Source organism: Passer montanus, unplaced genomic scaffold, assembly GCF_014805655.1.
Source record: "Passer montanus isolate IOZ18808 unplaced genomic scaffold, ASM1480565v1 scaffold160, whole genome shotgun sequence".
Taxonomy (NCBI): Eukaryota; Metazoa; Chordata; class Aves; order Passeriformes; family Passeridae; genus Passer; species Passer montanus.
The window spans coordinates 374,043-387,042 of NW_024363161.1; the positions used below are offsets into that span (position 1 = coordinate 374,043).

Sequence of the window (13,000 nt, forward strand, 5' to 3'; positions counted from 1 at the left end):
TCATCTAAATACTTACAACACTCCTTCTGACAATTACCTAAGTACTGGCAAAGTGGATAAAATGTTTCCATAGATGGATGTTGGAGCCCTGGTTACTGAGAATTTTAGGCTTTCTGCACTCATAGGCACTGACCCTCAAGAGAACACTACATTTGACCTGAAGCTGTAGAGAAGGTTTCCAAAATTAAATAATAAAACTAAGATTATTAGTGCATAGTTTAAATAGAAATACTATGTATTATTTACATAATAGAAAACTTAGAGTTTAAAGTTTTAAAATACAGTTATATATATAAAAAACAAGATAGAAGTTTTAATACAGGGTCTAGTCCTTCCTCTTCACCTTCTTCTTCATAAGTTTGAGTTGTAAAAAATGCAACAGATGCATATAGGAATACTTTCCAAAGGAGGCGAGTTGTTTCTGCAGGTTTTTTACCACAACTTTGCCTGTTTAGAACATCTTTTGTCATAAAGATCTCTTTCTCCTTCTAGCAACTCGCACATCCAGCCAGGTGAACTTCCCCATTGACTTCTTTGAGCACAACCAGCAGCTGACAGACGTGGAGTTTGGGGGCAATGACCTGCTGCAGGTGTACAATGCCCAGCAGATAAAGCACCGGCTCAATTCCACGGGCATGTACGTGGCCAACACTAAGGTGAGTGGGGCAGTCTGGGACTGCTGGGCTTCTGGGTGACATTACTGTTCATGTTGGTACCATGCCTTGCCTTAAGGAGGCTGCTTTGTTCAAATGACCCCACACAAGTACTGTACCTGGGGGTACTGGTTGACAACAGACTGCACATGACCCAGCAGTGTGCCCTGCTGGCCAAGAAGGCCAATGGCATCCTGGCCTGTGTCAGGAACAGTGTGGCCAGCAGGAGCAGGGAGGTCATTCTGCCCCTGTATTCAGCACTGATGAGGCCACACCTTGAGCACTGTCCAGTTCTGAGCCCCTCAGTTTGGGAAGGACGTTGAGATGCATGAGCACCTCCAGAGGAGGGCAACGAGGCTGGTGAGGGGCTTGGAACACAAACCCTGTAAAGAACAACTGAAGAAGCTGGGTGTGTTCAGCCTGGAGAAGAGGAGACTCAGGGGTGACCTTATCACTCTCTATAGCTCCCTGAAAGCTGGTTGTAGTCAGGTGGGGGTCAGTCTCTTTCTCCAGGCAACAACTGTCAGAATGAGGGGACAGAGTCTCAAGCTGTGTCAGGGAAATTCAGGTTGGGTAGTAGGAACAAGTTTTTCACAGAAAGAGTGATAAAATATTGGAATGGTCTGCCTGGGGAGGTGGTGGAGTCACCATCCTGGACGTGCTCAGAAAAAGCCTGGATATGGGACTTGGTGCCATGGTTTAGTTAAGGTGTTTAGGGCATGGGTTGGATTTGATGATCTTTGAGGTCTCTGTGTGATTCTGTAATTCAGTAAACAGTGGAGGCACCTCTGTACAGAGTCCTAGCCTTCAGAGGGAGTTTTTGAGCTGTGGTTTGTTCTCTGCAGCCGGGGGGTTTCACCATCGAAGTGACCAACAACAACAGCACGATGGTGATGACGGGCATGCGCATCCAGATCGGCACGCAGGCCATCGAGCGCGCTCCCTCCTACCTGGAGATCTTCGGGCGCACCATGCAGCTCAACATGACCCGCGCGCGCTGGTTCGACTTCCCCTTCACCCGCGAGGAGGCCCTGCAGGCTGACAAGAAGCTCACCATCTTCAGTAAGGCTGTGTGCACTGCTTGCTCTGGCCAGCTGACGGGCTGCTGTGGGACGAAGCTGCTCCACCTCACAGGGTGTTGCCACAATCCATTTGTTTGCCCTGACTGCAGAAGCAGTCTGAGGGGGGAGCCCTGAGCATTTGGTAGCTTTATTTATGGCCCAGTTTCTTGCTGCTGTGAGTGAATGTTCAGTAGTTCAGCTCAATGATTTTGTGCTGAGGTAAGAGCAGGAGAGTGGCCTTGCAAAGGAGGTGGCACTGTCAGTGGCCGTGTATTAATGACGGTGTAATTGCTGTCCTGGTCCTGTGAAACGAGGCTGGTTTGTATCCAAAAGCAACAGTTCTCTCAGTTTTTAAAAACTTTCTCTCATCACTACAGTTGGGGCTTCTGTGGATCCTGCTGGAGTCACCATGATGGATTCCATAAAAATTTATGGCAAAACCAAAGAGCAGTTTGGCTGGCCTGACGAGCCCCCCGAGGACTTCCCGTCTGCTTCCGTGAGCAACGTTTGTCCCCCAAACCTCAACCAAGGGAATGGCACTGGGGACACCGAGTCAGCTGCCCCTGCTGCTGCCAGTGGCACTGTCCTGGAGAGGTATTTCCACAGTTTTGCCCTTATTTCTCCTTGGAAATGGGTTGTTATTGTGGTGGGCACTTGGGCGCACTTGTGTGCTTTTCCTGACGTGGAGAACTGGAGGGAATTAGTGAGTTGTTCTCACTGCCTTACACAGCAACAACTGAAAGCAGGGATTGGTTATCTTGGTAGGAGGGTTTGTGGTGGCTCTTGGTTATCTGGTGCAGTAGATGGGTATACCTGTGTGCTTGCTTGTGCTGCCTAGTTCATGTTTCAGCAGTCTCGAGGAGCTCAAAGCAATTTCTGCTGCCCTGGTACATTCTCTCATTTCAAGTTGGTCTTTTTTTGGTCTCTGGAGCTCACAAAGGTCAGGCCTCTCTGAAGTTAAGCTCAGTTTTGTGTGTGACCCTGCTTTAGGCTTGTGGCTCCCACCAACTTGCCTTGTAGCCCACATGCCTCAGGCTGAGTTGTTGTGCTGGGAAAGGTGTTGGATTTTCCCCTGTGTCCCTGCTGGGAGCCAAATCCCAAGGGTGACATAATTTAGTGAATAAACAGAACTTGTGTTCTTTCTTATGTCCAAGCTGTGTTTTCCTTTGAGCTCTTACAGTCTGTATCATAAGGGTTGTAAAAGCAGCAAGGACAGGAGGGAAACAGCTCAAAGAGGAACTGGTACTGCTGAAAAATGAGCATTTCAGAGGAAACAATCACTGCTCCGCTGTGAGGAAGTGGTGGTTAAATTTGGCTGACTGAAATCCTCTGGTAGAGGCTCAGGGTTTGAAATGTCAGTTAGGCTCAGTTGAAGGACCTGTTCAGCCATCCTTTAATATTTTGCCTAATAGTTCATGGGATTTCTTCCTGTGTTTATCTTCCCTTTCCTTCCTTCCTCTGCTGTGACATCCCCACAAGATGTCCCTCTCAGCACAGACATGCTCTCTGTTTTTTTAGAGCAGTGGGATTATATTCTAAAAATTCAGATATAAAAAAAAAAAATTCTTCCTATTTGGTGTTACCTTCTGAAAGGCCTCTGGAGTAGGAACAGCTGATGGCAGGCAGGAGGCAGCTTTCTATCCAAGTGTGGTGTCTGCACTCGAATTTAAGCCTGGGTGGTGCTTTAAGTGGTGCTTGGCTTCTGTGTGAGGTGACCTGGCTCATCTCTGTCTTTGTTTTGCTCCAGACCAGTGTGTGCTGCCCAGGTAGAGACCCTGCTTAGACTGACGCTCCCCTGGCTTCCTGATTTCCCCATTTAATTTGCCTTTTGCTTAGAATGTGTTCTAGGGAGTTTTTCTGTGAGCTTTACACATTTTTTTTTTTTCCTTTTTCTTTGCTCCCCCAAAGTTCTGACACTGAGTCCCTAACCACCCTGGACCGGTTAGTATGGCATCCTTTTCTCTGCACGAATGAGTGTGTGTCAGAGACAGAACACATGGTGTGGCTTTTGGTGACTGGGGTTTTTTTGTTTTCCAAGTGACATTTGCTTCTTTACATTCTGGTCATTGCATGGCAGATGGTTTAGCAAATGTAAAGATGAGGTGGTTTGCAGATTTTTGCTGTACACAGCATAACTGTTGCTTATTTGACAGACTCCTCTCTGCTTTGTTCCTTCCTTGTGCCTTCTTATCCCACCTCTGTTCCCTCCAAGCTTTATGAGGGTGGCTGTGGGGAGGGGGATGTTATTTATCACCACCAGACCAGACAATTGTTCCTTCTACCTTCCAATCCTACACTGCTATTTTTGCCCTTAATGCTCTCTCTTCCCTGCTTTTTCCTGTATCTTCCTGCTCCTTCTGGTGTGTCAGATGGCATTTCAGGTAGTTCTACCTGGGGGCATGGAGTGCTGCTACAGGGACTTTGCTGCCACTTGTAAATCAGGTTTTCCCTCGGGACAAGTGTTTTCAGCCTGCTTGAGCCTCAGCATCCCTCGCTTGAGGTCACACCCAGTGCTCCGAGTTAATTTTCCTCTGGAATATTTTGTGCTGAAACTCCAAATTGGAAAGAGCAACCTGTGTGAAAATAGCAAGCGAGTAGAACGTTGCTCCCTTAGCAAAGTCGGTTCCGCTTTTTCCCATGTGTCATAGCCAGCCTTGATCTGCAGTCATCTGTACGTCTGGGGGCCATGGTGAATTGGGACTGTCAAGACAATCCAAGTTATCCCTGCTGCAGGCTGCGTAAGGAAATGTTTTATCCTCTTTGGGAGAGAAAAGCCCCTGTCTTTCAGCTGTGGATTATTAAAGCAGTCCTAAGTTTGTCTGTGAGCGTGAGCCAGGTTTAACTCTGGTCTGTAACACAATGAAATGATATGCATGGTGCCTGTGGCAGGTTTTATCATGCTTTGATTTTGTACTTGGCATTCGTTAGCTGTCTCTGAGCTACTCATGACTGTAGCCCGCATAAAGCAAAGTGCTAAGGAGAGAGAAGGGTTGCTGTACTCAAGCCTGCTTTCCTCTCTCCCTCCAGGCTAGTAGTGAGTTCTTTAGAAGCGCTGGAAAGCTGCTTTGCTGTGGGACCAGTCAACGAGAAGGCAAGTAACTTTCTGAATACATTCCTGAGCTTTGGAGCTGGGGGAGGAGGGGCCAGCTCAGCACTACCTCCTGCAGCCCCGGGGGCCTGATAGGAGCAGAGCCGCATCCCTTTTGCTCAGAGCACTGATCTGAAAGTTGCCTTAGCCAAAAGCGTTTGAAACTAGTTTAGAATGACAATTGGCATTTGCATTTAGCGCTGGTGGGCTTTTTGTGCTGCAGACTGACCTCGTTTACAGAAACAGCAGGGTAGGAGCCCATAAATCTCAAAAGGACTTTTCTTGTGTAGACATGTGAAGTGTTCCCTAAATGTCAAATAGTAAATGGAGGGAGACTATCAAAAGGGTATTGAGGGAAGGGAGCTGCAGGTACACTGAGTGATGGTAAATATACTGAATAATGGGGTTTGTCTGTTCTTAGGAGAAGAATAAGATTGCAGCTCAGGAACTGGCCACTGTGCTGCTCTCCATGCCAGCCCCTTCCAGCGTGCAGCAGCAGACCAAGAGCCTGCTGGCCAGCTTGCACACCAGCCGTTCAGCCTACCACAACCACAAGGTACTGCCCAGGGCATGGATTTGGGGGCTCCTGGAACCTGCCAGGTCATGGCTGAGGTGCAGCAGGACCCTAGAGAGCCCTTCCTCCATGCAGCACAAACCTCCTGGCTCATCTCCCTTTAGCTCCTGCTGCCTGCCCTGCTGGCTTCTGTGTTTCACCAGAGTTGTGTGATTCTGTGACCTTTTAGCATTGGTTGCCCTTCCTTAGATGAGGAATGCCAGATTTCCCCAGGATCTGTCCCGTGGTTGTGCTTCAGCTGCTTTCTTGTGCTGCAGTCAGTTGTTTTTCTTTGCCTGTGTTATCTCTCACTCTACAGGATCAAGCACTGCTAAGCAAAGCCATTCAGTATTTGACTTCCTCAACCAAAGAAGGAAAGGACCTCGATCCCGAGGTGTTCCAGAGGCTCGTCATCACTGCTCGGTCCATTGCTATTATGAGACCCAACAACCTGGTCCACTACACAGAATCAAAGCTGCCACAGCTGGAAACAGGTAGATAAGTCTGTAATTTTCTCTAAGTTTCTGTTGTGATAATTGAAGCTGTGCTGGGGTGTCGGGTTCGGAGTGGCAGAGACTGTATTTGACACATTTGGTAGGTGTGTGATATCCTGCTGATGAGAACATCAAAGCCTCTGAAAAAAGCCATTTCAAATAAACTTGGTGTTACCCTCATTAAGGTTTTCCCCTGCACATTTCTGAGAGGTGTTTTTTAATCTGTGCAGAGAGTGAAGAAGGGCAGGAGGCCCAGAAGCACGCAGAAGGAGAGGGCTGCACCTTCATTACCCAGCTGGTGAACCACTTCTGGAAGCTCCATGCATCAAAACCCAAAAACGCCTTCCTGGCCCCTGCCTGCCTGCCAGGTGGGAGAGCTCTTCCTTTGCTACTGGCAAGCCTGTGGCTTCTGAAGGGTCCTGTTTTAAGTTTGTAAGCAGAGAACATTTTTCAATGCTGGTGCTGCACTGAGGGCTTTATGATGTGGAGCTGCAGATTCTGCTTCAAAGCTTTTGTTCAGGGGCACGTGTATTGTGCCAGGAAGAAGGGACTGATGATTGATATATTTGTCTTTGTGGGTGGTGTTAGGGAATATTCAGTGGTGCTGGTGTATGGAGTTCACAATATTCCATCAGACAGACAAGACTGGCTCAGTCTGGATTGAAAATCAATATATTTGTGCTGTTAACATTGTGCCTTGAAGTCTGCAAACAAAAGATGCTTCCTGCAGTGCCTCACTCTGTGCTGAAATACAGAGAGAGCTGATTTCAGTCCTGCTTTTATTCCTGCTAGGTCTCACTCATGTTGAAGCCACAGTCAATGCTTTGGTGGATATTATCCATGGATACTGCACGTGTGAGCTGGACTGTATCCATACTGCATCCAAGATCTACATGCAGATGTTACTTTGCCCAGTATGTCACCTTGTTCTTCTCTGCCTCAGCCTCTAATTGCACCAGGGGAGGTTTAGGTTGGGCATCTGGAATTTTTTTTTTTTGTGGAAGGGGTGTTCCAGCCTGCCACAGGCTGCCCAGAGCAGTGGTTGAGTCCCCACCCCTGGAGGGATTTAAAACTGTAGATGTGCCATATGGGGACATGGGTTAGGGGGATTGGCAGTGTTGGGTTTATGGTTGGACTTGATCTCAGAGGGCTTTTTCAACCTAAATGTTTCCATGATTCTATAGTGGGGGAAAAAAAAAATGTGGGCAGGATGTGAATACATAGTATAGACACAAAATACAGCCAAAACCACTCAGCCAGAAGTGATTGAAGGAGAATTCTGTTTCTCCTTGTGTTCTAGTAATGTTTGTCATGTGCTGCATGTGGAATGACAAGTGTTGCTTTGTGGGAGGTGACTCATGTCCTACATGAACCATGACTGACAAGAGTCACGAGTGCGTTTTTAGCCATCTTTCCAAATGCTGTGAAAAAGGACTTAGAGCTTAAGGAGTGTAATGATGAACTGTTCACCCTGCAGGACCCAGCAGTAAGCTTTTCCTGCAAGCAAGCCTTGATCAGGGTGCTGAGACCCCGGAACAAGCGGCGACACGTGACCCTGCCGTCGTCCCCCCGCAGCAACACCCCCATGGGTACGCCAGGGCAGGGCCTCCTTGGCTGGTCAGAAAGGATAAGAAAATAAAGTGGTCTGGTTATAAACTGAGACTAGAAAAGACTAAAATCAGCCTTTGTCCTTTCTTTTGCTCTCACTTGCCTCTGAAACCCGTTTTTATTTAATTAACTCTCAGCTTTTCATTGATATTTTGGGATTCAAAAAGGAGATTTCTGAGATATTCCCCTTTCAGTGACAGGAAAATCTGATCATTTTATCTAGAGAGTCATAATCTAGAGTTATTATTTCTCTGCATGTTTTCAGCTTCTAATAAATCAGTCAAAGATGTGTGCAGATCAAAATTATCAGAGCTCCATCCAAGAGAGGTTTTTCAGTATTGAAGCAAATTGTAGGTGTCAGGAGTCTCTTGGTAACTGAGGGTAGCCTGGGTTTTTTCCCAGCATTAGCAGCCTGGTTTGGGATGGGATGAGGAGCTGAGCATTTATGAAGTCCTGCTTTGCCACTCAGGAGATAAGGATGATGATGACGATGACGATGCAGAGGACAAGCTGCAGAGCTCTGGGATAGCAAATGGAGAGCACATCCGACAGGAGAGCCAGGAGCAGAGCGAGGTGGATCACGGGGACTTCGAGATGGTGGTGAGTCCAGAGCTTCTCCTTGGAGCCTTTGAAGTGTGCCAGGACTTGAGTTAGTTTAGTTCTGATGAACCTGCTTGTAGTGCTCCCTTACTGGTGGTGGTCTGGGGAAAGCTCTCACTGTGTTTCCTCTCCATAGTCCGAATCCATGGTTCTGGAGACTTCTGAGAATGTGAATAATGGGAATCCTTCTCCTCTGGAGGCTCTTCTGGCTGGAGCAGAGGGATTCCCTCCGATGCTGGATATCCCTCCAGATGCAGATGATGAGACAATGGTGGAGTTGGCTATTGCCCTGAGCCTGCAACAAGATCAGCAAGGTCAGATGGGGGCACTGTTGGCAGGCAAAAAGGGGGTGGAAACTGGGAAAACTGGGAAAGAAATGAGGCAAAGCTGTTGGTGTCATCACCAGTGAACCAAAGATAGCAGAACTATGAAAAGTACAGAAGATGCCAGAGTTAATTTATTCTCTCAAAGAAAGATGCTCATAAGTTGTTCTCTGCTTGCAGGGAGCAGCAGCAGTGCCCTTGGACTGCAGAGCTTAGGACTGTCAGGCCAAGCTCCCAGCTCCTCCTCTCTCGACGCTGGAACACTCTCGGACACAACAGCATCAGGTAACTGTTCACTGCAAGGCATCTTCTTTTTCACATTCTGACCTAAGTAATACCTTAAAATGGGTTTGCAAATATGATTTGGAGGAACCAGTTATTACTATTGGCTTCTTGTATTTTTGAGAGTGTACTTACAGCTTTTTCCTGATTTGATTGACTCTTACTGTAGACTTCTGAGGAAGTTATTTCCTCTCTTTAAGCTAAAGCAGACAAAACAAAGCATGTACTGTATTTCCCTTGCATTTATAAACAACCAGACATTGTTCTTTAAGTAACTGTGCATGCCTGTGTGTTTGGTAGAGAAGCTTTCCTCTCGGGATATCTCCCCTCCTCTGATTTAACTGTCCTGTCACCCCCAAGCTCCCTTTCTGTTTGTAGCTGTCCCCAAACCCCGAGCCCAATCCCTGCGGCCTTTCCCTGGTAGCGCGAGCGTCGTTTGCAGTTGTTCCCAGGCAGTGTTTTTACTTGTAACAGCTCTCTTTATTCTCTTAGCTCCAGCCTCCGACGTGGTTTGCAAATATGGTTTAGAAGAACCAGTTACTATTGGCTTCTTGTATTTTTGAGAGTGTACTTACAGCTTTTTCCTGATTTGATTGACTCTTACTGTAGACTTCTGAGGAAGTTATTTCCTCTCTTTAAGCTAAAGCAGACAAAACAAAGCATGTACTGTATTTCCCTTGCATTTATAAACAACCAGACATTGTTCTTTAAGTAACTGTGCATGCCTGTGTGTTTGGTAGAGAAGCTTTCCTCTCGGGATATCTCCCCTCCTCTGATTTAACTGTCCTGTCACCCCCAAGCTCCCTTTCTGTTTGTAGCTGTCCCCAAACCCCGAGCCCAATCCCTGCGGCCTTTCCCTGGTAGCGCGAGTGTCGTTTGCAGTTGTTCCCAGGCAGTGTTTTTACTTGTAACAGCTCTCTTTATTCTCTTAGCTCCAGCCTCCGACGACGAGGGCAGCACGGCGGCCACGGACGGCTCCACGCTGCGGACATCGCCCGCGGAGCACGGCGGCAGCGTGGGCTCAGAGAGCGGCGGCAGCGCCGTGGACTCAGTGGCCGGGGAGCACAGTGGTGAGTGAGCCCTGCTGCACCCCTGCTGCACCTCTGCTGTACCCCCGCTGCACCTCCTGCTGCACTGTCCGCTCTCTGCCTACTCCCTCCCTGCTGCACCCCCTGCTGCACCTCTGCTGTACCCCTGCTCCAGCCCTGCTGCACCCCCTGCTGCACTCCATGCTTTTTCCCTGTTCCCTCCCTGCTGCACCCCTGCTCCACCTCTGCTGCAGCCCTGCTGCACCCCCTGCTCCTTTACCTGCTGCACCTCCTGCTGCACCATCCGCTCTCTCTCTGCTGCACCCCTTCTGCACCCCCTGCTGCAGCCCTGCTGTATACCCCACTCTCTCCCTGCTCCCTCCCTGCTGCACCTCCTCCTGCACTGCTGCTGCATCCCCTGCTGCACATCTGCTCCCTCCCTGCTGCACCCCCTGCTTGCACCCCTGCTGCCTCCCTGCTGCCACAGCCTTGCCCACCATGGGAGCGTGTGGGTGATCCCTGGCACAGAGGGAATCTCGGTTCCCAGTGGCTGCTGCCATCTGTCGTTTCGTGGGTTCTGCCCCAGTGCCCACAGATGGAATGTTGTCTGCCTTTTGTGGTTCTCTGGAAGTGTGGAACCTGCAGCAGATTTTGCTGGGCTGTAATAACAGAATCATTGAATCCCAGAATGGTTTGGGTGGGAAATGACCTTAAAGATCATCCTGTACTAACCCCAAGGCAGGGACACCTTCCGCTATCCCAGGTTCCACCAAGCCCTGTCCAACCTGGCTTTGGACACTTACAGGGATGGGGCAGTCATACCTTCTCTGGGCAACCTGTGCCAGGACTTCATCACCCTCTGAGTAAAGAATTTCTTCCTAATATCCCATCTAATCCTGCCCTTGTTCAGCTTAAAGCCACTGCCCCTGGTCCTGTCACTCTCTCCCCATATAACAAGTTCCTCTTCCTGCTTTTCATAAGTATCATAAGTACCCAGTACTCTATAAGGTATGGGGGGCCACAGCAAGGTCTCCCTGAAGCCCTTGCCTCTCAGAATGCCTAGAGCAAGACTGAGACAATTCACTATGCTGCTGGTTAAGTTTGAATGAGATAGGATTAATTATTCTCTTTTTAGTTTGGGACTGATACACAGGTAAAATAATCACAGACTCTTATTAAAACAAAATTGTCTGATTGTCCACACTGCCCATCCAAGCATTGTCTGACTGACTTTGAATTACTGCTGTGGGACCAGTTTGGTTTGGGCCACAAAGATGAGAGTGGCAGAGAAAAGATTTCTACAAATGCATCTTCAGCCTCTGTTGTAGCTTCCAGAAGAGAGCCAAAGCCAGCATCTCCTTTGAGCCATGATTCATTCCAAAGTGCAGCTCGGCTGTGGTGGTGGATGTGAAGCAGGCAGGGTGCTTGTTGAGTTGCTGAGGTTGTGTTTCCCTGTTTTCCTGTCCTTTGCCAGTGTCCGGCCGGAGCAGCGCCTACGGGGACACCACGGCCGAGGGCCACCCGGCAGGGCCGGGCAGCGTCAGCTCCAGCACAGGAGCCATCAGCACCACCACGGGCCAGCAGGAGGGAGAGGGCTCCGAGGGGGAAGGGGAGGCAGAGGGGGACGTCCACACCAGCAACAGGCAAGAGCTTTGCTTTCTCTTGAGGAAGAACAGCTGTGCTCTGGGGGATGTTTGCAGAGGAGGGGGCTGCAGTGCCAGGAGCGCTGGGTAACCAAAGTGGAAAGTCAGAAACACCAACTAGAGCAAGCTGCCATTGCAAAATCATGCAATCATGGAATGTCCTGAGGTGGAAGGGACACAAAATGTCATCCAGTGCAGCCCCTGGCCCTGCACAGACATACCAACAATCCCACCCTCTGCATCCCAATGTTGTCCAAACGCTCCTGGAACTCTGGCAAGCCTCGGGGCTGTGCCTATTCCCTGGGGAGCCTGGGAAGTGCACCCTGTGTACTGTCATCATGTGGTGTGATAAATACACCCAGCTCATGTCCCACAAAACTGCTGATTCTAGGGAGTGATGAAAAAATCCTGCATCAGTCTAGTTAACATGGAATCACTGAAATGTTGGGAGCCTGTGAAATTCACTGTTAGGACAAAAGCATGTGCAAGTATCCTTTGGGAACATGGGCAGCTTTTCATTCTGTGGGAGCAGGTGCTCAGTCCCTTGTCCAGAGCAGTGTGGAGCTGATTTTCAGCATGTTGCCATGCAGTTGCAATCCCCAGGTGGCCAGGCCTGGGCAGTGTGGCTCCATTGTCAGACGTGCTGTGCACCTTTGGTGTCACTCCCCTGTGAAGTCTGAGCAGTCCTGTCCTCCCTGGGTGGGTTTGATGGTGTAAGGTTTTTGGGGCAGATGGCAGTGCTCTCCTGGAGACCCTGCTGGGTGTGCTGTGTTCTGGGCTGTGTCTGATTGCTGCCTCTGAATCCAGGCTGCACATGGTCCGCCTGATGCTGCTGGAGAGGCTGCTGCAGAATCTCCCCCAGCTGAGGAACGTGGGGGGGGTCCGGGCCATCCCTTACATGCAGGTGAGTGAGGAGGGCTCAGAGTTAAGCCCAAATCAAATGGTTCAATCCCTGGTTTCTATTTGCATGTGCTTTTCTCCTTCTTGCCCAGTCACAGTGTGAGTCCATCTGTTGCACAGCATTCCTTACCCACAAGTTTTTGCTGGACTTGTGCCCTTTCTCAGTGTGACTTTACAGCTGACTGAGGAGCCTGAGGGCACCAATCCTTGAGCTCCAATATGTTTGGGAAGATCTTGTGGGTTTATGCTAAATGTCCATATTAGGATGAGACACAGGCTGGATTTGGGAAAGAACACATATTAATCAAGATAAAATCAGTGCTGTTTTGTGAAAGATAACAATTTATCTTGATAATGTGGAACCTGCCCTCTAATAACTCTCTGACTACTCTTCCCAGGTTATTCTGATGCTCACAACAGACCTAGATGGAGATGATGAGAAGGACAAGGGAGCTTTGGATAACCTTCTGTCCCAGCTGATTGCAGAGCTGGGCATGGACAAAAAGGTAAAGTGCAGTGTGGGCTCATGCTCTGAATTTGCTTCTCCTAGACAGGGTTTCTTTCCTTGGAGGAGTTAAATGCTTGGGAATCAGAAACATTGCTGTGTGGATGTGTTCAGGCAGTTTATTCCTCTTACCTCCTTTCACGTATGGTAGAAAATGACATGAGTGGAACTCCCACTGTTTCCTGGGTCTGACATCTACGAGTGAGCATGAAAATTTGTTTTGCTGGATTAAACTCTGAGAAGAGCCATGATCAGTAAATGC

General features: G+C 48.8%; 1 protein-coding gene across 1 annotated transcript in view; it reads left to right on the forward strand.

Moving 5' to 3' along the window:
- The window catches only part of UBR4 (ubiquitin protein ligase E3 component n-recognin 4), an 85,069-nt gene that overhangs the window by 30,442 nt on the left and 41,627 nt on the right, over window positions 1–13,000 (forward strand). The window contains exons 48-64 of the mRNA XM_039703158.1: window positions 493–656; window positions 1,499–1,715; window positions 2,092–2,308; window positions 3,623–3,655; window positions 4,742–4,805; window positions 5,224–5,358; window positions 5,675–5,849; window positions 6,080–6,217; window positions 6,642–6,763; window positions 7,327–7,438; window positions 7,927–8,057; window positions 8,194–8,371; window positions 8,561–8,665; window positions 9,595–9,732; window positions 11,165–11,333; window positions 12,141–12,237; window positions 12,632–12,739. Coding sequence (XP_039559092.1) covers window positions 493–656; window positions 1,499–1,715; window positions 2,092–2,308; window positions 3,623–3,655; window positions 4,742–4,805; window positions 5,224–5,358; window positions 5,675–5,849; window positions 6,080–6,217; window positions 6,642–6,763; window positions 7,327–7,438; window positions 7,927–8,057; window positions 8,194–8,371; window positions 8,561–8,665; window positions 9,595–9,732; window positions 11,165–11,333; window positions 12,141–12,237; window positions 12,632–12,739 — 2,303 coding nt within the window. The remainder of the gene's footprint in view (window positions 1–492; window positions 657–1,498; window positions 1,716–2,091; window positions 2,309–3,622; window positions 3,656–4,741; window positions 4,806–5,223; window positions 5,359–5,674; window positions 5,850–6,079; window positions 6,218–6,641; window positions 6,764–7,326; window positions 7,439–7,926; window positions 8,058–8,193; window positions 8,372–8,560; window positions 8,666–9,594; window positions 9,733–11,164; window positions 11,334–12,140; window positions 12,238–12,631; window positions 12,740–13,000) is intronic.